General features: G+C 40.1%; 1 protein-coding gene across 1 annotated transcript in view; it reads right to left on the bottom strand.

Moving 5' to 3' along the window:
- Positions 1-417: 417 nt before the first annotated feature.
- Positions 418-22,229, bottom strand: part of MED15 (mediator complex subunit 15) — a 23,711-nt gene continuing 1,899 nt past the window's right edge. Inside the window, exons 3-16 of the mRNA XM_019472266.1 lie at positions 20,832-20,841; positions 20,142-20,285; positions 20,007-20,102; positions 18,816-19,196; positions 17,560-17,649; positions 6,312-6,454; positions 5,862-5,989; positions 4,826-4,960; positions 4,366-4,429; positions 4,131-4,197; positions 3,515-3,675; positions 3,144-3,310; positions 2,152-2,250; positions 418-1,999 (exon numbers count right to left, since the gene is read on the bottom strand). Coding sequence (XP_019327811.1) covers positions 1,863-1,999; positions 2,152-2,250; positions 3,144-3,310; positions 3,515-3,675; positions 4,131-4,197; positions 4,366-4,429; positions 4,826-4,960; positions 5,862-5,989; positions 6,312-6,454; positions 17,560-17,649; positions 18,816-19,196; positions 20,007-20,102; positions 20,142-20,285; positions 20,832-20,841 — 1,822 coding nt within the window. The 3' untranslated portion in view covers positions 418-1,862. The remainder of the gene's footprint in view (positions 2,000-2,151; positions 2,251-3,143; positions 3,311-3,514; positions 3,676-4,130; positions 4,198-4,365; positions 4,430-4,825; positions 4,961-5,861; positions 5,990-6,311; positions 6,455-17,559; positions 17,650-18,815; positions 19,197-20,006; positions 20,103-20,141; positions 20,286-20,831; positions 20,842-22,229) is intronic.

Here is a 22,229-nt window from a genome sequence, read left to right as displayed (position 1 = left end):
TTAACAAAAGTGTTAAGAAATAAATGCTGTAAATGTCTCAGTGTTAGACCCTGGCAATATCTTTAAAAACCCCACCTGTTTCTATCCTCATTTCTTGGGTTATGACTTAATTATGTATTACAAACTGTATTGGTGCCGCTGGTTCTTTTGCCCTAAGGAAAGAGTCAGCCATGTAACAGAACCGGTTAAAAAACTACATCTTTCGTTTGTAGATACCATGACTAATCTCTTGACCCGGTCTTCCAATTCACTATGAGGACAGTAAAGACAGTGTTGCATGGGATGAAGAGCCATTTATGATTTCCTCCCCTAACCTTCAAAGCGTGAGAGTCTTGACTTACCATAGAACAAAATAACCATCATCCAATGGGCACAACAGAACTGGTTTGTAAGGATCAACATGGGACGAGCAGTATAATGTTAGCATCCAACACAGGAATAATAATAAATTTATTACAATAGAAACAAACAGATAATGCATTAGTTCATGTACAAAATACTGATAGCATTCTGCTGCCTCAGTCAGTGCTTACTAAGTACCCACATTTAAAAACATCCTAAAACTGATGACACCACACAGATTTACGAAGGTCATAGCAATTTCTTGACACTACTGTAAGAGAGCCCAGCTACTCTTTAAGGTTTGCCGCACAATACAGGGAGATGGAGCAGGATATAATGGGAACATCTGAAGTTTGAAATTCTTCTGCACCAGGAAATTAAGAGTGAGCAACTTATAAGCATGGGGAAGATAAAATAATCGCACTATGCACGAGATTAGAGTTACTCGTGGCAAAGGTTTTCGTTAGAAGTGCCCAACAATAAGGCAGCTGATGACTGACTTGAGTGCCCATCATAGCTCAAGGCACAAAATATTAGTTGTCAGTTCTACTCCTGAGCTATGTTGGTTTTTTTGTTTTCTTTTTAAACAAACTGATGTAGCATAGAAGCATTTTCACTGAACTGCATCAACTCCCAAAGGACACCAGACGCCTCAGAGAGACTCTTAGTAAAAGAAGAAATGTAGCTACAAGCCTGCTGGATTGATTTGTGTTACTAGGGCTTTATCCTGTTGGGTTTCCCCACACACACCTTTATGTACACGTTTACTGAGTTTATAGAGGAAGTCAGTGTGCACGTTAGTATCTCTTCTTTCTCATCAACTCACTCTTCTGGAGTGAGAAACATGTGGTCCATGCTAACCAAAAACCATTTATACAGTATAAAGTAGTGTTTAAAATAAGCTATAAAATACTTTTTTTGCTCTATTTGGTTCCCCACCCCCAAGTATAATTGTCCAGATTTATCTCACATATTGGAGGGATGCCTTAAAAAGCTGTAATTTATCCCATCTCTGGGCAAAGTAAATAGCCAAAAAGATTCTTGCAACCACTGAGAAGTTTGCAAGCACATTCTAGTTGCAGCTAATTTATTCCTGGGGCAGTATCAGGTCACAAAACATACAGTGTGAAAGGAATACTGGCACTGAGCAAACTTTGAAGCAAATGAGGACATTCTCTCCCTACTCCCTCTTATACCAGACTCCCTGATGGAAGTCCACAAATAATTTCTTCTCTAAGAAGACAATAAAAACTCATCCTAATACAGTCTCAAGAACCATATATACATATTTTGTATATTTGAAAATGCTGGCAAAAGTCCACAGAGGCAGAAGATAAAAAGCATGAAAGCTAAGTCTAACATCAGGTTCACTACTGAACCTGACAACTAGAAACAAAACAACATAAGGCTTCTTTCTTCTGAAGTACCCTCCCCAAAATGCCTGTGATTTTCCAGTGGCATGTGGAAGAGGCCAGCTGTCGAGACCTTCTTTCTTGCTTCACAATTTAGAAAGTGAGATGTTACGCAGCAGAGAGGCAGGCCTGACGAATACTTTGTGCCCAGGTGTTTAAGAGTGCTGTGACTGAATGCTTGTCTGGAAGTTGCAATAGTTTTGAAGTCATGTACCGATACACTGACTGCAAAAAGGGATTGGCTGCTGGAAAAAAGATAACAGATAAACGGAGTTATAATAAAAATAAAATAAATAATAATTTAAAAAAATTTAAAAAGAGTACTATTAGGTGTTCACATTTCCCCACTATTACCACATACACAGACCCAACAAATGTCATGCTAGCTTCCTCATACCATACTGTCTAGGGTTTTTTATCCACAGAGGGCTCTGGTCTGGATAGTCCGCTGGAACGCTGAGCTGTAGTGGTGGGACATTCGGAAGATTCTTGTCATCTAGAATGCAAACACACTTCCCATCAGAACAAAGCATTCCTTGCTGGACGGAGGGGTTTTTGTGCACAATTCAGCTTGGTTTCTAGCCTCTGAACCCCAAGGAGGAACCAGGCTGTACATCTCCATTTTTATTGGAAGGCAATCTCATTGCTCACTTCAACAACACTCTTAAATTCTTGGAAGAAAAGCCTGGCAAAATACCGCCATCTCTTACACATTTCTGCACCTTGCCAATCTCACCATTTCATCAGCTGAACTTCACTAAGTTAGACACCTCATTTTTGAAAATTAAGTGCCTTATGTACTAATATTCAGGACAAAAACAGTTCAGATTTCTCAAACGAAGGGGAGGAGGAAAGAATCTATTTTCCCCATTGGAACCCAAGAGCAAAACATGTTAATAGACTATAACACTTTATGATTATTCAGCTGAGACGAAAAAAAAGATGCAATCTGAATTTCTTTCTTGAACATACACTATTGTCAGCGATCATTAGTACAAATTGAAATAGACCCTCCCAAAAGTTAACTCAATATTTCTCTAGCTCTGTCCTAGTTGTTGGAGGCAGAACAATTCTCACATATCAGTATAGGTCAAATCAGGAATCAAGATTGTTGCTAGCAACAAGTAATTTTCTAGACACTAAATGAGATTACCAGTTGCAACTTCAGTGCAAAGAAAGGATCAGTGTGAATGAAATCTCCAGGTGTACCCTGAAGCAGGCTGTGTAGAATGTCATGATTAAGCAGTGCTATGAATCTAGTAAGTACAGACTTCGTGCAGAAGTCACAGGTTGCCAAGATTCAAGACTGTTAGCAAAACACTCTTCAAATTTCTACAGTCAAGCTCAGCACTTCTTTCTGAATTCAGCCTTTAGTTTCTTCTTGCTTACCTAGCTTGCATATGAGATGAACTGTGCCATTATTACTGCAGTGGGAAGGGTCCAGGTTCACCAGGAATTTAGGATTTAATCTTGCAACTTCCCCTTGTAAGACATTTGGTATGGTCTGTCTTTCATCCTCTTCATATTTCCGTTTTCGAGGGGAAGCAACTGGGGCCCTATGTAAAATACAGTCCACAAAAGGACTAGGTGAAAATGTTATGCCAACACCAAATTTGTCAAATATTTTACAGGTGTAAAAAGGAAAGATATAACTCACACCCATCCATAAACCCATCTGTTCTTTTAATAGTTTCTACAAACAAATATTTTTTCCTTAAATAATGAACATTTAAGACAGACAGCAGGTCAGTGATACATACGTGATTGGTGGTCCGTGAATTGCAGTCATAGCTGGCATAAATGTACGGTAAAGGGAATGGTTGAAGACTGGTGAACGAATGTTGGCCAAAACAGCATCCAAAAGTGGCTGACACAAGTACTGCTGTTTGGTGGGGGGCACTGGGGGAGGTGGTGGAGTAGGCTAAAACACAAGAGAAGCCCCTTTTGTTCTAAACGTCACCAAAAAAGAAATCTCTACTATTGATTCTGCAAAATTTTATAGCAGTAAACTTCCAATGCATGAAATGCAAAGGATTCTTGAAACCGTATACAGTAACATTAAGGTGGGGCGGGGGGGAAGCCGTCCACAGCTTTCATTTAGGAAGCCTGTCCCGAAATCAGCTGCAAAAGTTCACAGAAAGAATTACTCAAGTCTTTGCACAAAGCACAAGAATTTGAAGGTTCAGTTAAAAGACACATACAGGTGACTTACATGAAGTAAATGTTTGCCCATTTTTTCCCTGTTTTCTTATTTTGTCCAACCTTACTTGAAGTCTTAACAGCATGAGCAACAAGAAATGCAAAAAATTATCTTGCCACATCATAAGACCTTTTGGAATTAATTGCTTACTCTTGCTAGTGCAAAGCATTACATACCACAGCCATATCATTTTTCAGCTTCTCCAGAGCAATTTCGCATTTCTGCAGTGTCTTCAGAGGGCACCTGCAGAAAAGGAGAGATTTCATCACCAAAGAATGGTCACCTTGGCTGAAGTGTTTCTGCTATCTGAGCCCCACAGACAGCTTCAATGCCAACATGGCTGGATGCTAAACAACAAACTTCTGGAAGAGCTGGGGAACCTGATGTCTGGCCAAAAGGAAAAAGATTTACCGTTTTGAAGGGTCAGTCAGGATATCTAAGAGACTCTTCATTTTACTCAGGTCTTTCTTCCTATCTGAAATAATATCAGACACAAACAGTGACTACAAGAATAGATTCCATACTTGCAGACAGAAATACAGTATACTGTTAAAATTGAAAACATGAGCCAACACTGAAGAAAGTAGTGAGGATTAAAGATCTTTCAACTAATAAGTATATCCATTGTGTAAGCTCTATGTGTCTCAAAAACATCAGAAGTAAAGGAAAACTGATAGGAATTTAAGGATGAGGATTTCACCCACTCTTCACAGTAAAATCTTTACAGTCATAGGCAAGAAAGAGCAATTAACTTTCACTGTCATTTTTAATCCCTGGAATAGAAACCATCACAAAAGGCAAAGTACTGCTTCTTTCATCAGAAGAGATAGTTGACAGAAAGAAATGCGTGACTAAATATAGGGAACCTCACCTTCATTTTTATCTATTTTATTGATCATCCTCCGGAGTGGCTCAATGTATTTTGATAGCTGTTTGAGTTTCTCCAGATACTGTTGCTCCTCTGATTGGCTAGAACTGGCTGGACTCATGACAGAATTTGGATTTCCTGGCAAGACGACAAGACTGCATGTCACAGGGATGATAAAAGATACTGCAGAACAGCATTCTCACATTTCAGAATCTAGACCCGAAATGCGGCACTCTCAAAGTGTAGCTCACGTCAAATATCCAAATCCACAACTGGATGCCTTCCACAGTTTAAGTGCTTGTCCAACCCTCTAATCTTTGTGCAGAAGTAACGTGTTCTGTGGACAGAACAGCAATTCCCATTTAATACAATTTTTTTTCTGAAAAGGTCCGAAGTTTCATATACCCATTTTCTAGGTCCTCATTTTGCCTTCAAACTGGTGCATTAAACACTAAATCAACACGCTGAATTTGCTGCAGTTTTCCTTAAGTCGGTGCTTTCCAAACTGCAGAGCACACAACATTGGAATGAGAAGGAGCCAGTATGTTACTTCCATTCACAGTATCAGAAACTGCTTATTACATCTGGGAGAGAGAAGAGCACAAGTGTCAGAGTACACCTAGGAAGGTGTTTTGGAGCAAAGCAGCCTGCCACCTGTGATTAAGTGGTTACATTCTTTAAAATTGCATGCTGTTGCTACTGGTTCCTTCCTGCATGGAACAAAAAGGAATCATTCATTATGCCTCTATAAACTTGCTCCATTAAGTATCACTCTTTTTTCAAAAGATTGGGGAAGTTAGAAAAATCCATTACGTAGTTCAGTGATGAGAAGAGAGGTTTCAACTGATTTTGATTTGAGATATCCATGCTATTGTGTTATGTGGTGCATGTGACTTTCACTTACTTGCAATGCTGGCTGCTTTGTAGACCTCTTTAAAGTTTTCATTGTGCCAAACAATAACAGGTTTCCTGGGAACTATTACAGTTACCAAAATATACACCAACTCACGGTGTGCAGTACAGTTCTCAGATCATTTACCTGGAGTGTTTAAAGGGCCTGGGGATGGGACACTAAAGTTCTGAGGTGTTCGTGCAGCTGCTGGGCTCTGGGATGGTTGTGGAGATGGACTGGGGAGAAAGCTGCTGGGTGATGGAGCTGGGCCAGAGCTGAAAAATAAGCATAAAATCAAACCTGCCAGAATCTGACAAGGAAGCATGATAAGCCTGTGAGCAGATAAGTTTTTAGTAAGCATCGCTATGGCACTCTTTAGCTCTGCCAATAGACTCGGTGAGGATTTCGTACACAGCTTCTTTATTTAAAATGGGGGTTTTCAGAGTGTATTCGGCACAATCCCACCTGTGCTCTCACTGAAGTTCATGTTAAAATTCATTCACTTCAGTGGAAACAGAGTAAGATATACTGAATGCTTCTGAAAACCTCACCCTTACAACACTGACAAAGGTCCTCAAAAGTTGCAGTCTAGCTCACCTGACATTGGAATTTGGCTGAGAAGTTGGCTGGCCTGGCTGAGGAGATGGCTGCGGCTGTGGTGGCGGAGGCATTGATTGGGGTGTTTGAGCTTGTTGGACAGGAGATGGGGATGACATCATGGTAATATTGTTCTGGCTGACCTGAAATGTGGAAAAAGGTAAGATCAATAACAACAAAAGGGAGTACAGGATGGGAACCTAACTAAAAGGCTTTACCTACGGAGAGAAGCGTATACTCAGTCCTACAAGAAATGAAAGTGTTAGTTTCCTGTTCTCCCCCATAACGACAGTCCCACCTGTATCGCTCTTGAGGCTCTCAGAGCAGTAGTTCATATCAACTTTACTAGAAATAACCATTAAAACTGCACATAATTTGAATAACTGTATAATAATTGTTTTTCATTTCCCAAACCATCATGTTGCAATTAAAACATCAGAAGCGCCATCTGAAAAACCTGTACGTTATTAGAACTAGAGTAAAGAAGAGAGGAAGAAAAGACAGTTCCAACTTGAGAATTAACAACCATAAAAAAGCCCTCCTTATTTTGACATTTTAATTACAGTCTTCAAAGGTCTGTCAGCCTTGACTGTAGCTTCCCAGCTGGTTTTCTTTAGGAGGAAGGAAGAAAAAAATTAAGCAAGCCAAACCACCAACATCTTGTTTAAATATTCAGCTTTGAGAAGCTGGGCAGAGATAGAAACACTCCAAAATGAAGGGGGGGTGGGGGTGGGTGGAGAGAAAGAAAAAAAAGAAGTAGCTTGCTGACCTTTGGAGAATGATGAGGTGTGCCTGAAGGACAAAAAGATGAATAAGAGCATTTCTAGAACAGCACCAAACTCTGGGTAACAACTAAGTTTATTCTGTACACTATAAAGTGCCAGAGCCAGATGATGCTCAAATTAGAGCAACTTCTCACATTTGTTCTAATGGACGTTTTTCCCCTTGATCACTTAAAACCAAACAAAAAAACTTGTATCGTGGCCAGGAGCATGGTATAGTAATGCAGATATTAAGTGATCATGTTTGTTTAAGGCACACAGAGTTCTTATGACCTGAGGCTATAAGTAAGTACATAGGAAGATAAATTGAATTAGCCCGTAGAGGCCACATATTGTGACTCAGTAACCCATGCGTCCATTCTGTAAGGCACTGATCAGCACCTTTATGAATTAACAACTCTGTTTCCCTCGGTCTAAACCATTTTTAAAAGGTCCCAGTAAATCCATAAGTCCCATACACTTCATAGGGACTGCAATTTGGTGTTGTCCTTCACTCACTCATTAAACATCCATCTAAATAATCCAACTGTTTCCAGAGGACATGATATTTAGCACATTAAAAAGTAAGTATTGCATGGTCTACTTTTGCATGTATGCACTGAATATGACAGGAAATGCTTTGCTTGGAATATCAGCTATGCAAGAGGGCACACTCCACTAAAAAAAAAAAAAATTAAAATAAAATGGGCCCAAACAATTCCCAGCTAGGTGCAAATGTAAAGCTACTGAACTTGAAGATACTAGTTTATCATCCATTAAAGCATAGTTTAAAAATCAAATGCAGCCTGACATACTGAAGATTAAAAAAAAGAATCATAGTAACTCCATTACCTTCGCAACCTCTCCTACAAAGATAATATCTAGAACAAGTGAGGCTGCAATTATGTTTTAAATCAGCTATTAAATCTTCCTTTTCTCCACAATCAACAGGTACTGAGACTGTGCTTACTGTTTTTCATAGGAGGTGGATTCTTTAACAGCATGTGTCTCCTCAACAGCTGGAAAAGCATTTCTGAGATTGAAAAGCATAGTCTGCCTCCCACAGAAACCAAGCACCTCACCACTGTTTGGAAGGAAGCTAGGATGAACACTGCAAAAAGCACTCCCTGATTTTTTTTACAATTCTATTTAACATTCTATTAAACAGCAAGTGATTTAGAACTTACCCATACGGATGCTGCACCCATTTTTCACCAAGTCAAACTAAGACCACTTTTGAGTGGTTCATCACTTCCTGAAAATCAGGCCCCTTTTAAGTGTCTCAAGTTGGTTACATAAAATTACTTCTGAAAACTTAAATCCTTGTGTTTTGGGAAGGAAGGAGAAAGATTTCGTTAGGGTTTTTTGCCAGATTTAAGCTTCTGTATCTACTTCAACACCAAGGCCCCTTCACATTAATTTACAAATGTTGCAGAAAAGCAAAGAAAAGAACATGCAGCATCTACTGTGCACATAAGCATAGAATTAATTAGTTCTGATATCTTTTTTTGCACTACCCATTCTCATTTAAGTACACGCATAGGCAAACAGCTTTCCGTCTTGCAACAGGTTTGCTCTCTGCCAGCTTCATTCCAGAATACCAAAGGCTAATGTCTAATATTAAGCAAAATTGTGGCATTTTCAAAAACATGCACTCAGAAGTATGCAATTCTGAACTTACTGCCTTACTTTTCTTTGAAAGCAGTTAATTTGCTACATAAGAATTTCAGATGTCTTTCTAGAGAACAGATCTAAAGATGCTTTCAGCTTTAGATTTCTACATTGTTTGCAGGATATGGATTAAGATTATAACAATTTAATGAAATTTCAACTTCTAGGGAATGCTCTTTCCAACTGACTCCCACCAAAAAGAACGCTAAAAAACAAAAACCCCAAAATACCCAATAAACCCAAAGGACAAAAAAACCCACCCCTCCCTCTGGAGCTTTAACTCCATTAAACTCTTTTAGCTTCTTATTTAACTCCACAGTTAAGCCATGGTTACTGACTATTTGTATACCCTTCATCTTCAACATATATAAAGAAATGCAACTACGTATTTTTTCACTGCAGGATGAGATTTTCTGCCTCTACAAGCATATTCATGGACAGTTATTACAGCCCACTGAATGTGAATTTAGCCTGCAACTCCACAGTGACCTGATCGTGACACCAAGCCCTAATTTTCTGAAGTCCTGCCCAAAAGATATTTAGGCTTGCATGACAGAAATTTGCACTTAATATCCACTAAATCAAAGCTATTCTTAGTGTTTAGAGCACACCATGCTGGAAGATAAACTTAGCTATGAGGCCTACCTCCGGTTTGCTGAGTCTCAGGCAAGGAACAGCACTCAGTAGATAAGGCTAGTGAGAGTTTTTCAGAAGCTCCCGATAGCAAGAGTGTACAATATGCAGAAGCTAACGGCAAGGAAAAGGAGACTGCAACAAGGAAGTGATGGGTAATAATGAGGAACAGTAGAAACACTTTTAGTTTAAAGGAAAACTGTAGAAAGCATTTACACTACTGTACTTACAGTTTCAATGTTAAGCCAGTAAGCACAGCCTTGCCCACCCTGTTGCAAACTGCGTTTGAAGTTCACCATTATGCTGCTTTGTGTGACAAAATGGAAACTGCAGAGCTTCAAATAAGTTCAGGTACAGGTTTCCACGTTCCCAGTCATGCCAGTGTGCCTTGCTTTATTTTAATATTAACTTAGTTTTACTTTTTTCCTATATTTTCAGTTTGCTGAAGATTTCTGTGCCAACAATAAATTGGAAGTTCATACTATTACAGACTGCAATAAATTTGTAGACAGAACCTGAAGGTTTGACACTAGAAATACAGGAGAATGACTGGTATTAGCACATTAGTTATCCAATTGCTAAAGCAAAAGCTAAGTATTAGATTAGTTTAATCTTTTAAAATTTCAACATCAGCAGGTTTCTTGAGTCAATCCAAATATAGTATATGAAACTTCTCTTAGCTGTTCAAAAAGTGCCACTAATATTGATTGTAGTTCATGTTTGGTAACTATTCAGGCACAAACAAACTTCAGCTAAGGAAAAAAAAAGTCAGTTCTAATTCTCTGGCAATTTCAAAGCCCAAGACCAGGAGATTGTGGAATACAATGCCATATTAGTAAATATATTCTTTTGATTGAAAAGACTGTGATAGCAAAAAAAAACCCAACCAAACAAAAAACCCACTGCAGAATCAACTGAGCCTTGTGATAAAAAAAGGGCAGACTGACATTTGTGTCATATGGGATAAAAATAGCCACACAGTATTGATATCACATCTGGTCCTTTTGTTGAAAGATATTCTTCAGTGCAATATGAAGATTCTTTTCTAAAGAGAGAAGACACTCTGAACCACCTATCACCAAGTTTAAAAGACTTCTGATACTGTAGTCAAGGAGATGACAGACTCTTAAATGCGTAATTAATAACCAGATATATGCTACAGCCCTTCAATCCTATTGTGAACAGCTGCAAAGGCTCGGATGGCAAGGAAGTTATAACATATCCAAACAGACAATATTATTTAATCATTTTACAAAATTAAGAGGCATAAATGACAACATTTCTAATTTCTAATCCACCTAGAACCTGAACAAAGTGTTTTGGCAGACAGCACTAGAGATTCATGCTGATCCAGAGCTGTCAAGTACATGGCATGTCAGACTGGCTTTAAAAACATGCTTCCCACCACCATTAAACCACGACTCACTCACTCATCCTACCACCTGCTTAAGAGCCATTTTCACTCCAATCATTGTTCATAAAGAAATTTCCTTTCTTCTTCTGCCTTCTCTAGTTGTTCAGTCTCTACATAATTTTCACAATCCTTGGCATGCTACTGAGAGCACTCCTTGATGACCAATTCAATTGCTGTCAGAAATCAAAGTTCCTCAATAAGCACAGACATGACAGCACTAAAAGATCAGCCTATGGCACTGAATGCATAAACTAGAGGTCTTTTGTTATGACTCAAATATTAAATATAAGCCAATCTAATACTTAAATATCTATCAGAAGGCCTCATCATCAAACCAAATATTGTGAATACTTCATATGGGAGATGATTGTCTCAGTCCGTATAGACTGCTACAGCAAATAAAGCTCAAAGTAAATTCTCCTTCGACTCAATAGCTATGTCAGGGTTTTATTTCAGTTAACATATAAACAATGACCTGGACTGAAATGGCCATCCACCTTAAATCAGAAACAACAACAGATGTGTTTGCCTAGGTCTGCAGAATCTTTCTGGTCACTGCATCTACCTTAACAAATTCCTGAGAAGAAAAGGCTGTGCCTACTAAACTTGATGCAGCAGCACTAGGAAGCAGAGTTTCAGACATTTCCACAGCCCCATGACAAGCTTGCAAAGGAAACAAAAACACAAAGAGCGAAGAAAATTTCATTAACCCTATGAACAAAATGCAGCGGCATTAAGAACTAAAACTGCACCTGGTATTAAATTTGAAAGTTAGTATCTAGAAGAACAAGACATAAGGTTCATGAATATCAGATAGAAAAATGTAGTTGAACACTATTCCACCATCATAATGATTTGTATTTAAACCAACACCAATCACATAGGGCTCAGCAAACTTCTGCAGAGCAGAGCCTCGTTTTGTGACTTACTGGTAAGAACTCAGTTCTATTTCATTCTAGTTCTCCCCATTCCCACTCCCCCAAAATAACACATTTTGCTTGCAAAACATGACTGTGAGGTCTTTAGCAGATCCAGACCTGCACCAGGCAGATGCAGTACTCTGACCTCACACATCTTCCAGCAACAGCTGGACAGGTGCTGCCAGCCTACCTACACAGGTTCTTCTCTGATGCAGGTACAAGTGGAATCCTTCTGGCAGTTCCTCCTACACAACCGTGAAAGAAAATAGCTCCATTTTTCTTGGTCCCTGATACCATGCCAAGAAGCTACTCAAACCGAAATGAGCCAAGTTTACTATTAGTGAAAGAAGCACCTGTACAGAGCATGAACACAAGATAAGTAAGGTCCCAGACACAACTCAGCCAGTATGCTGCAGTACCGACTTGCAACACTCTCATAAATGCACACTTGTGGAGTACGGACAAAGACTAAACAGAAACCACAAAGTTCTGATTTGAGACTTGAATCAATTATGAACATGGAAACGTTTTAAATGTTAAAATAAAGATCTATGCCACTTTAAAAATGCTTTATTTGATATACCAAGCTCTCAGAAAACCTATTATTTAAAATGAAAAAGGATCCATAAAAAACCTAAACAGCCCAATACCCTGAGCAACACCAGCAAGTTAGTCGTTTGATGAAAAAGTGAACTTCCCCTTGCTTGAAAGCAAGTGCTATACAATCACGTATTGAATGCTTTGCACAATTCCTGACACAATGTGCTTTGACTCAGTAAATACCTGTGGCATTTGCTGTCCGCCCAAAGGAATGGAGCTTGGCGGCGTAGCAGACACAGCGGTGGTAGGCGGGAACCGTGGTCTTATTTGCATCCCACCTCGGGCCATAGGTGCGGTGATCATCTTTGAGGACAGAGGGACAACAGACAAAAGTAATCGCAAAACAAGAAATGCAGTGCACTGGCAGGATGAGAAGCACATGCAACCTCCAGGAATTAGGGGGAGGGGGAGCATGAAGGGAAGGTTAGTGAGCTTTTCTCTAAAGGTTAACCTAGCATGCTAGCTTATAAATCAAACTTTTTATATCCTTTCTATGCATTTTTAGAAAGCATCTAATGAATTCTAGGTATCCTGAGAGAGCTGATATGTAGATTCAGATTAATAGGTCAAGGGTTGACCATGCTATCATTTGCATGAAGGGCTTTTCCTAAGTTTTGCCTGACATCTTGAATTTCTAGAATTCTTGGAAATAAGTACTCTAAGATTTTTGTCAAGAACGCTCCATATAAGAAGCTATATAACGCCATAGGTTTCTGATGTGCTTTACCCCACTGTGGATTCAAAGGATTTAGCAGTATTTGCATATGCCACCCTTAATTATAAAAGATTTTGGCAGACAGTTCAACAGCATCTGTCAGTAGAAATGCTCCACAGTGAGCAAAATTTCAGACCAACCTAACCTATGACAGTATAACAGTGCCAAAGACAACAAAAAGGACTCCTGGGTTTGAAAAAGCTATTTCCTTCCTTTTATAACCCACAGAATAAGTTAAATATATCCTTGTAATTTCCATCATTTTGACAAATACCCATTCCTCTACAACTAAGCTGTGTTAAAATATTCTGAGTCCACAATCTGCCTCAAGCTTATTCATGCACTATTTGATTCTCCAGATGTATAGACTGAGCACACCCTAAAAGTGCAATCATTTAGGACAAATGATGAAGGTTAGCATTAGAATTTGTATTTTAAAATAGTCTTAGGACTATGCTACTCTGCAGTGTTTAGAAGTGCCTTTCAGAACCATCAGCCTGCACGAGCCACACAGATTTAATCAGATATATCTGTATAGCCCTCTGTTACTTAAAACTTGATATTACACCATATATGCTGAGAATTTACAGCAAATACAGCATATTTTTGAGGTAGCACTCCGGTAACTTTGGCAGATTCACTTATCAGTAAAAGAGCTTCTGTTTGGTACTTCAATGATCTACAGTAAAGTTCTCTGGGCTACTTTTTTTTCCAGCATACATACTACCAAGGAACCTACACAGGCCCTAACTAACCTACGAGTTAATGAAGTCTCCTTTCAGTAAATGGTTTGGGGCATTCTTGCTTAGTGTTCTATGTAAATGGACTGAAGCAGCCAGCAACATGTCTCTAGAGAGTCAGAGAATGCATGTGCTTACAATTGTTAAAAATAAATAAAATTAAATACAACATAGCAAGACTGAAAAAGGAAAGCAATAACTGATAAAGAAAATAGTGTCAAATTCAGCACAGCTGTTAGTTCACAACATCAGAGCAATGCAGTCCCTCTCCATCCAGGCAAAGAGGGATGGTCAGAGACAGGATTTCAAAAGGGAAACAAATGAGAGCGCTTCAGACATCACACACACATGCACATGTACACACACAGCATGCAACAGCCACCACAAGCAAACACAACCCAGCACTGGCACAAAGCACAGGTGGATGCTACAAAGTGCAGTGAAGAGCTACAGTATCAACATGAGAGCTGGTGAAGCAACACAACCCTAACAAAAAAACAAAAAAAAAAAAGGGAAATTGCTAGGAAAAAAACAAACAAACAAACATACATATCCTTCCAGGCACAATCACCCCATCTTAGACCCTCGTGAATGCACATGGATCTCTGGAGTGTGTGAAATCCCAGGGATGTTATGGTGACCCGCATGTCCCATCTTGGTCCTGTTTCTCATGCCACACCACCAAAGTGTGAAGATTTAGATTACTTCCTCCAAGGTCAAGGAAATTAGAAGCATATTCACAGTTTAAGTGTCTGGCAAACCATTGAATATCAGCATGACAAACTCCAATTCAAAGGCTTTCAGCTGTTTGTTATATTGTGGTTGGTCAAACATTTATGCACATGCATGCAATTTTGGTTTTGGTTTTTTGTATTTTTTGTTTTTTGAAATGTGTGCTTTGGAAAGAAGTGTATATATAAAATGACACCAATTCCACTCTCTTAACAGAAGTAATCTATTTTTCCCATTCTCCAGCTGATTTACGTTTGTGAAACCTGTGACCCTTTGACAAAGGAGTCAGGAAAGGGGGGTTTCCAAAGATTGCATCTGTTTTATGCAAAGCAATATATCCATGAAGGAGTTGTTCTTGTCAGTCTAAAAACAGAAGACAACCAGAAGTGTTCAATTACTTTTGAAAAAGTTTTAAACTGAAGGCAAATCCTCCTCCACGAGTGAAATTGATTTATCTCAGTTTGCAGAACTGAGAATTTTACCCCATAAAAACAGAGAGCAAGCAGAGGAAGAGAGTCTCCCTCCACTGTAAGATACAAAACCTATTAGTTAATAAAAATGAAGTGGAATGTAACAATTAGAATCCTGAACCTGTAATTTTCTTTCATCTAAAATCCAAAGATGCAGAATTCCATAAATATGCAACTTCTGGTGAGTACATGTAAGTACTGTGCCACTGTCACTCCACTAAAGGCAGCTCTGATTTTCAAAGAGCAACAGCCAATCTGCATTCTGAGCACCTGAAGGAGTTGCACCAGAACAGTGATTTAAACTTTATTAATACTTAACTCCAGTTGATTACAGATTTTCTCTTGGTGCTGCAAGCACTTGTGTAGCACTCTGTGGTCACTAGGACTCTACTTCATTTATTTATCAGCTTCACCTGTGAGTTACATGCTCACAAGGACTAGACACCCAAGCAGGGTAACACTGACCTGCATGGTGTCTTTACGACTTCAGAGAAGAACTTCAAAATTCACATGGATCCATGTTTAAACCTGGGATTGCTTTTACTTTTATGTAGGAAGGATGAACAGAAACTTTACGGAAAGGAAAAACGCAGCCATATCAACCAAAATTCCCAGTCTGAAAGCCCCTAGAGGCTAAGTTTAAATGTAACAAGCGAAGATTAGGATAGGGTTTGTTTATAACAAAAGCTTCCCTGAACCAAATGAAGAAATCAAGGCAGATTTAATAAAAATGCTAGTGCTAGTGAAAAATGTACTAAATACAAAGCAAAATCTACTCTTAAAAGAAACTTCTCATAAATTAAAGAAAATCCATATACACTCTCAACACCGAAGCTGCATTGTAACATTGTACACAGCCACAATCTTAAAACTAAATATTACATACAGAAAATATTTACACAAGTACAAGAAACCTGTTTAATTATTGGACTTCACAGCATTAAGTGAATTTTAGTAGACTCATATTGCAATGGCATGAACAGAAATGGAGTAAAGCCTGTATGTGAATTTTCTAAACTCCATCCGTGATAGATAATGAGCAATCCCTGAGTTTACTACGTCTGAATAAAGCTGCAATACAAAACCCGCTGTGAACCATCTTATCACCCCGAACTTTTCAAATGCACCGTGCTGTTAAGCCACTGGCATATAAATTCACTAAACGGGGCAAGAATTAAGTTGACTGTACATAAGCACAATCCATCTGCTTAGGAGTTGAAAAGAGCACCATTAAGTTAGTAAAAAGAAAAAAAAGTCAGAGTCTCCTTCCAGTCAGCCTAAGTCCCTGCAGCTTCCACCTGGAAATTATTTAAGAAACAAACAGAAGTTTTAATTCACATTTCAACTGTAGAAAGAATTCTGCATTGCTGCCAGTACTGTACCAACTGTACTTACCACTGCTCAGCTTTTACATCCTGTGTTACGTTGACACAAGCAAAAGGACCAATACAGAAACAGAACTTAGCCACCAACAAGGATGTGGGCCACATGAGAGTTATGATGGTACAAGACACTATTCCTGATACAAGTCTGGGAGATGTATGCTGAAGAACCAATTGTTATCACAGTCCATGTAAAAAGCTTCCAAATGTCTTATTGAATCTGTAATATTACTTGTGCCCTGAAGGGAAAATGGCGCATGCAGACATGGAACGTCTGGGTATATGAAAAGAACTCTGCCGTTAATCCTAGTCAACCTCATTTCATCTGTCTGCCTCAGTCTCTTCATCTACAAAGTGGTGATGATTGTACTTACCCATATCTGTAAAATGCCTCAATATGAAACACTACAGAGGTAAGCCACGAAAGACTATTTCATATTCTGGTGGAAAATGGGATGAGAGGTTCAGCTCAAGCCATTCCCAATTTTTTTCCCCATGTCTCCTTCATACCAGACACACATCAAGGAACAATCACTGGGGCTACAAGTGTATTGCGGGATAAGAAAACTGTGTTAGACAATAAGCTTTCACCCAGCACTTTTTTTTTTTTTAAATGTAACTCTGCACTTGTGACACATGCCATTTTTTCTTCACAACTCACATCCAGAACAAGAGCATAGCTACTGCCCATTTCACTCAGAAAAAGAATGAAAGATGAAAGGAATGAAAGGGGAGTGCAGAGAGATTTCATTGTCTATATTATTTTTTATGGTTGATACATGGAGATGGAAGGTAAATCACATGTGAGTTAAGATAGCAGGCAAAGATTCACAGTACAGAAATCAGTTTACACAACAAAGCAGTCACCCAAGAAAGTTTAACGAAAGAAGAGGTGATACACTCCAGGTACCAACAGTCAGACTTGTAGCGTGACCACAGTAGGCCATCTTATTGATGTGCATTCCTGCATCAGTACAGACAACAATCTTACCTACTCAGGACAGAGAGCATGCACAGAGAGGTTGTCAACGAAATCCTGCCTCTGACTCCAGGCAAAGGAGAAACAGCATAAAAGCCCATATCCCATATAAAGGGATGACCAATGTCAGACCCCTCATCAGAAAGCCACCAGAAACCCATCTCCATGCTCATCTCTAGCATGCACTTGCTACAGGCCTATAACTAGTGATACTGGCTCCTGGGCCCTTACCTGCCCTGAAGCTCCCATCTGAGCAGCTTGGGCCTGAGCTGCTTGCACTGCTGCCGCTGCCTGCTGCTGCTGGACCAGCTGAGCTCTTACCTTCAGTATGAAAAGAAAGAATGAAGTAAACGTACAGATCTGATTAAGGTATGACACTTCTGTTTCAGCTATATTGACTATACTCATAAAAAAGGGTGTGGAGACAAGATCAGCCTCACATACATACTCTTCCTAGAGTTTTTGAGCTTTCTTTATGAAAACAAGATCCCATGTTTCTAACATTTAGAACAGTCTTCCCATAGACTGTGCACCCAAGATTCAATTTCTTCTTGCAACTTCTTCCCTGTACTATCAAGTCTTCCTATGACAATACTAGATACTTCAGCTTTCTGGCAAACATAGTTAACCACACATGTGTTGATTTCCCTCAAGCACACTGTGTTAAGCACCTACCAATGGCCAGCATTTCAAATGTTTATACATTCATTACGACTGTCAGTGTGATGTACATCTAACTACTCCTAGCTTAGCTGGTAGGAACACAAAGTGGATGTATCAACTCGTCCATGTGGGGTCAATAATTTCTCAAGTGTGGCTGACACTCCACTACTCCCCAGCAAGGCCCAAAGAAAAGCAGGTCTTGGGATTACGTCTGAGCTCAACAGCACGTATGAAGCCCAGAAAAAACTGACTGTAACGCAACAGTTCAAAAAGCTGCACCATTAAGAGGATGACCCAGCAAGAGGTTCAACAGAGTAAAACTACTGTCTTGTACACATTCTCTTCAAGGCAGGAACTACCAGTATCTTAAACTTAGACCAAAACCTCTAAACGTGGCAGCAGAAGCAAAGCCAGCATGCTAGAGAGCCAACACTGGCTCCAGTGACATGCACTAGGCACTTCAAAGCACTTGCTCATGTTCTAGAACAGCAAACATCGTGGAGGTGATTCTTCTTTAACCAGAGTTTGTTTCTTTTTTCTTTTACTTGTCCGTTCAAGAGTAAGACAAGAAATTATTTTTTAATATTAGCTGCATAAATGGTTTTCACAGATTTCCAGAAGTCCTACTCTTAGACACAAAACTGTTCTCTACTGGCAGGCCCAGACATAAACCTTTAAACTCTCCATATTCATAACATGCTAACTACAGATCTCTTAAAAAGCTATGTTTTTTCCGACTTCTTTATTAGCAAAAGTCAAAGAATTTTTTTTGTTTCTCTAGAGGATCATAATGAACCAACAATCAGCTGGTCACTAGCCCTTACCTGCATTGCTTTTAATTGCTGTGGTGTGAGTGTAACAGGCATAACCTGACTAGGAATTTGTCCTGAAATTGCCTGTGGCTGAGATACCATGGGCTGGGGTTGAGGCTGGGATTGTGGTGGAAGCTGAGACTGTTGTGCCTGAGCAACCTGTTGTTGTTGTTGCTGCTGCTGCTGCTGTTGCTGCTGTTGTTGCTGCTGCATCTGTTGCATCTGCTGTTGCATTACTTGTTGAGGTGGCTGCTGCTGTATCTGTTGTTGTGGTATTTGTTGCTGCTGTTGCTGCTGCTGCTGTTGCTGCTGCTGTTGTGCCTGCATAGCCTGTGCTGCCTGCAGCTGCTGCATTTGGGCAATTCGCTGTAGTTGCTGCTGCTGCTGTTGCTGCTGCATCTGAAAAGCAGGAAAAGCCAGGATGCTAAAGCTTCCAGCAATGCGATAGCAGCCTTATTTTTATAGCATAAACCAAGAGCAAACAGAATCCTAATACATCAGTCTGAGGTTTTAAGTCCAAAGCGAAAGCCCAACCTTTCTATCCACTCGCTCTTCATATATCTCAACTCTACATAGTGCACATCCCGTGGTTTCAATATTACAAGCTTGTCTCACTACTAAAACAGTTTTCAAAAGCAAAGATGAAGTCCATCAGCTTCTCCTGTAAAAATGGGCTCAGAAGCACTTCTTCAAATGTAACCAGCCTGCATCAGCACCACTATTTACCAGGAACTGCACAAGAGCATGACAGCTGAAGTTTCCTCTTCTGCTTTTGTGCCTAAGGATGATATATACATAATGTGTTCGGCACACATTTTTTTAAAGTGGCAACGTGTAATTCACACAATGACAAAACAGCCACTATTTCTAGAGTAGCACAAGTGCTTTTGGTTCTTTCCCACATCCCTGTTCTTGTCAGAATGAAAGACTATCCCGATGTTTATAAAGAGAAAGAGACAAAGGTTTTAATTCTCTATTGCTATGACAGAAGAAAGCAACCAAACGACTGTTAAGCCCTTCCTCTGGGATGCAATATATTGTTGCCAATTAACTTGCAAGTCTAAACTGAAGTCCTACCCCAAAATGGAAACGCGTTAATAACAGGCAAAGCTGATATTCAATACTTCCATGCAAGCCAAGCCTCACTTGACAAGTAGCTGAACACAGATCACCTCAATTGCCATTGTAATTGTTTGTCATCACCTGCTGTTGGTTTTGCTGCTGCTGCATCTGCAGTTTCAGCATGTGCTGTTGCTGCTGCTGGACGGCTTGCAACTGCTGTTGTTGCTGCTGCTGCTGCTGGGCTGCTGCAGCTGCTGCTGCCTGCTGCTGCTGGACCTGAAACTGTTGTTGCATGGCTGACTGCTGGGCCTGGAATTGCTGCTGCTGCAAAGCCACCTGCTGCTGCTGGAATTGCTGCTGCTGCTGCTGTTGCTGCTGAGCTATCTGCTGAAGCTGAAGTTGGGCTAAAAAGAAGGTAGACTGTACTTAAAACATGAGACCCAAACAGTGCGAGAGACAGTTACCCAGTATAACTCACAATAATTGAAGATAATCCCTAAAGTACATTAGTGTTCTTCGTTAGCAGCATATACTTTGCCTCCTCAAATGGACGAGGCACAGTAACAGCATAATTAGTGACACTTCCTACTACCAACTTCTAATTCTCACTGCCTATATTGAGTCAGCAACCTAGGTAAAGAATGTAAAAATGTGCAGGAGGAAATATGCACAGAGGTCACCAGCAGGAAGCACCGTACCCATAGAAAACATAGGTGAGCTCTACAAAAACAAAGTTCTGAAGTTGACATCTTGTAGGACAAAAGAAGCATTGCTCATACAACAGCTAGACTGTTCCTCGCTATACTAAGACATTTATCCCATTAGGTAGGAGTATTTGAAATCAATTCTTCCTGCAGTTCACTTGGCTGATTTAGCCAGAAGTATGAAATCTCTTCAGCACCCTTTCCCTGTGGAAAAGTTAGGTACTGAAAGGCTGATCTAACAATTACAGTGGCTGAAGCAAACTGAATACTTACTCTGCTGAGTAGCTGTAGAGACACCAGGCATACCATGAGGGGCCATTCCCGAGGTTCCAGGAGGCTGCTGCTGCCCTGGGAGACTCATCTGTTGTCCCATTGGGCCAAGGCCACTCATCCCACTCATCGGCGCACCCTGAGCTCGGGAAGCCATGCCCATTCCAGGTGCTCCTGCTGGGGGACCCCCAGTTAGATTCTGCAGGGCATTCATCGGATCTACAAAGAAAATAGTTACCAATATGCAGCCAGCCATGCAACTGCCTCCCCAAAATCCTGTTCCCCATCATCCACTCTCTGATCTGTCGGCTTCAGACCATGACTAGATCCAATACCCTGAGAATCTAACATTCACTGCTCTGCCTGCGAGACCACAAGAGGCTTCTGGCACGTCTTTGCCTCTCTCTAAATAGAGTAAAGATTATTTAAGCGCTTCAGATTTGCAAAGTTCCAAATAGATTCTAAATACATTAGAGAAAAGGAACTTATTAGCCACCTCTGAATTTATATGCAAGTCAAAACAAACTGCCAACAAAACTCCATGAGGATATCCAGCTTGTAACCTCAAAAACCAAGAGAGTCCCACTGTGGATCCAATTAGCCTCTTCCTCCTGAGGTCAACAAGGAGAAGCAGTGCTCAGACCAGAAGAAGTACTTTGGTATACAGTTCCCCCCATAACATCACGTTTATTATGCTGTGGATAAATTCAGTGCCTTTCAAGACAACTGTCATAATCTGAATCCTGGGCACACAGAAAAGTGAAGTCGAAGAGGGAATGGCAATTCAAGAGGGCAAAACACAACATTGGGTGCAGAAGCAACATTAATCAGGTACAGAACGCAACACCCCCTCTTTCTTAAGAATACTTATAAAAATAATTTCCAGCTGTCTAGGCTGGATGTTAATCAATCACAGACACTGCGTATTTAGCCTACAGGGGGATAAAAATAGAGGATCATACTATGTCCCTAACATACACTGCTGTAAGAATTAGCACAGAGGCAGAAGACATCATCAGATCTAACCTCAGTCAAATGGCAGAGTGCGTACGCCCCACAAACACAACGCTTGCCTCTGATGCAACACACTGAGGAACCCAAAGCCGGTAACAGGGAGAAACCTGGACTGCTCAGCAGGAGATTATTTTCAATCACTCTTGTTCTTTCTTGTTCTTTTCTTTGTACAAAAGTACAAACAGGGAAACAAACAAGTCTCCTGTGTTACATCCAAAACACTGTCCAAGCCTGTCACCCTCATCACTGAACTCCAAGACTATCATGCTACCTTTCCTTTCCAGCAGCATTTAATATTCCAGCTAGGGAATGCACAGCCTTCTTATTCTTAGTACACCATAGCCCCGATTTCTAAGCTGTTCTATTTAGAAACGGG

The sequence above is a fragment of the Aptenodytes forsteri genome, unplaced genomic scaffold (assembly GCF_000699145.1).
Source record: "Aptenodytes forsteri isolate BGI_AS27 unplaced genomic scaffold, ASM69914v1 Scaffold323, whole genome shotgun sequence".
NCBI lineage: Eukaryota > Metazoa > Chordata > Aves > Sphenisciformes > Spheniscidae > Aptenodytes > Aptenodytes forsteri.
The sequence above is the reverse complement of the archived record's forward strand: the minus strand, read 5'-3'. Positions and strand labels throughout refer to the sequence as shown.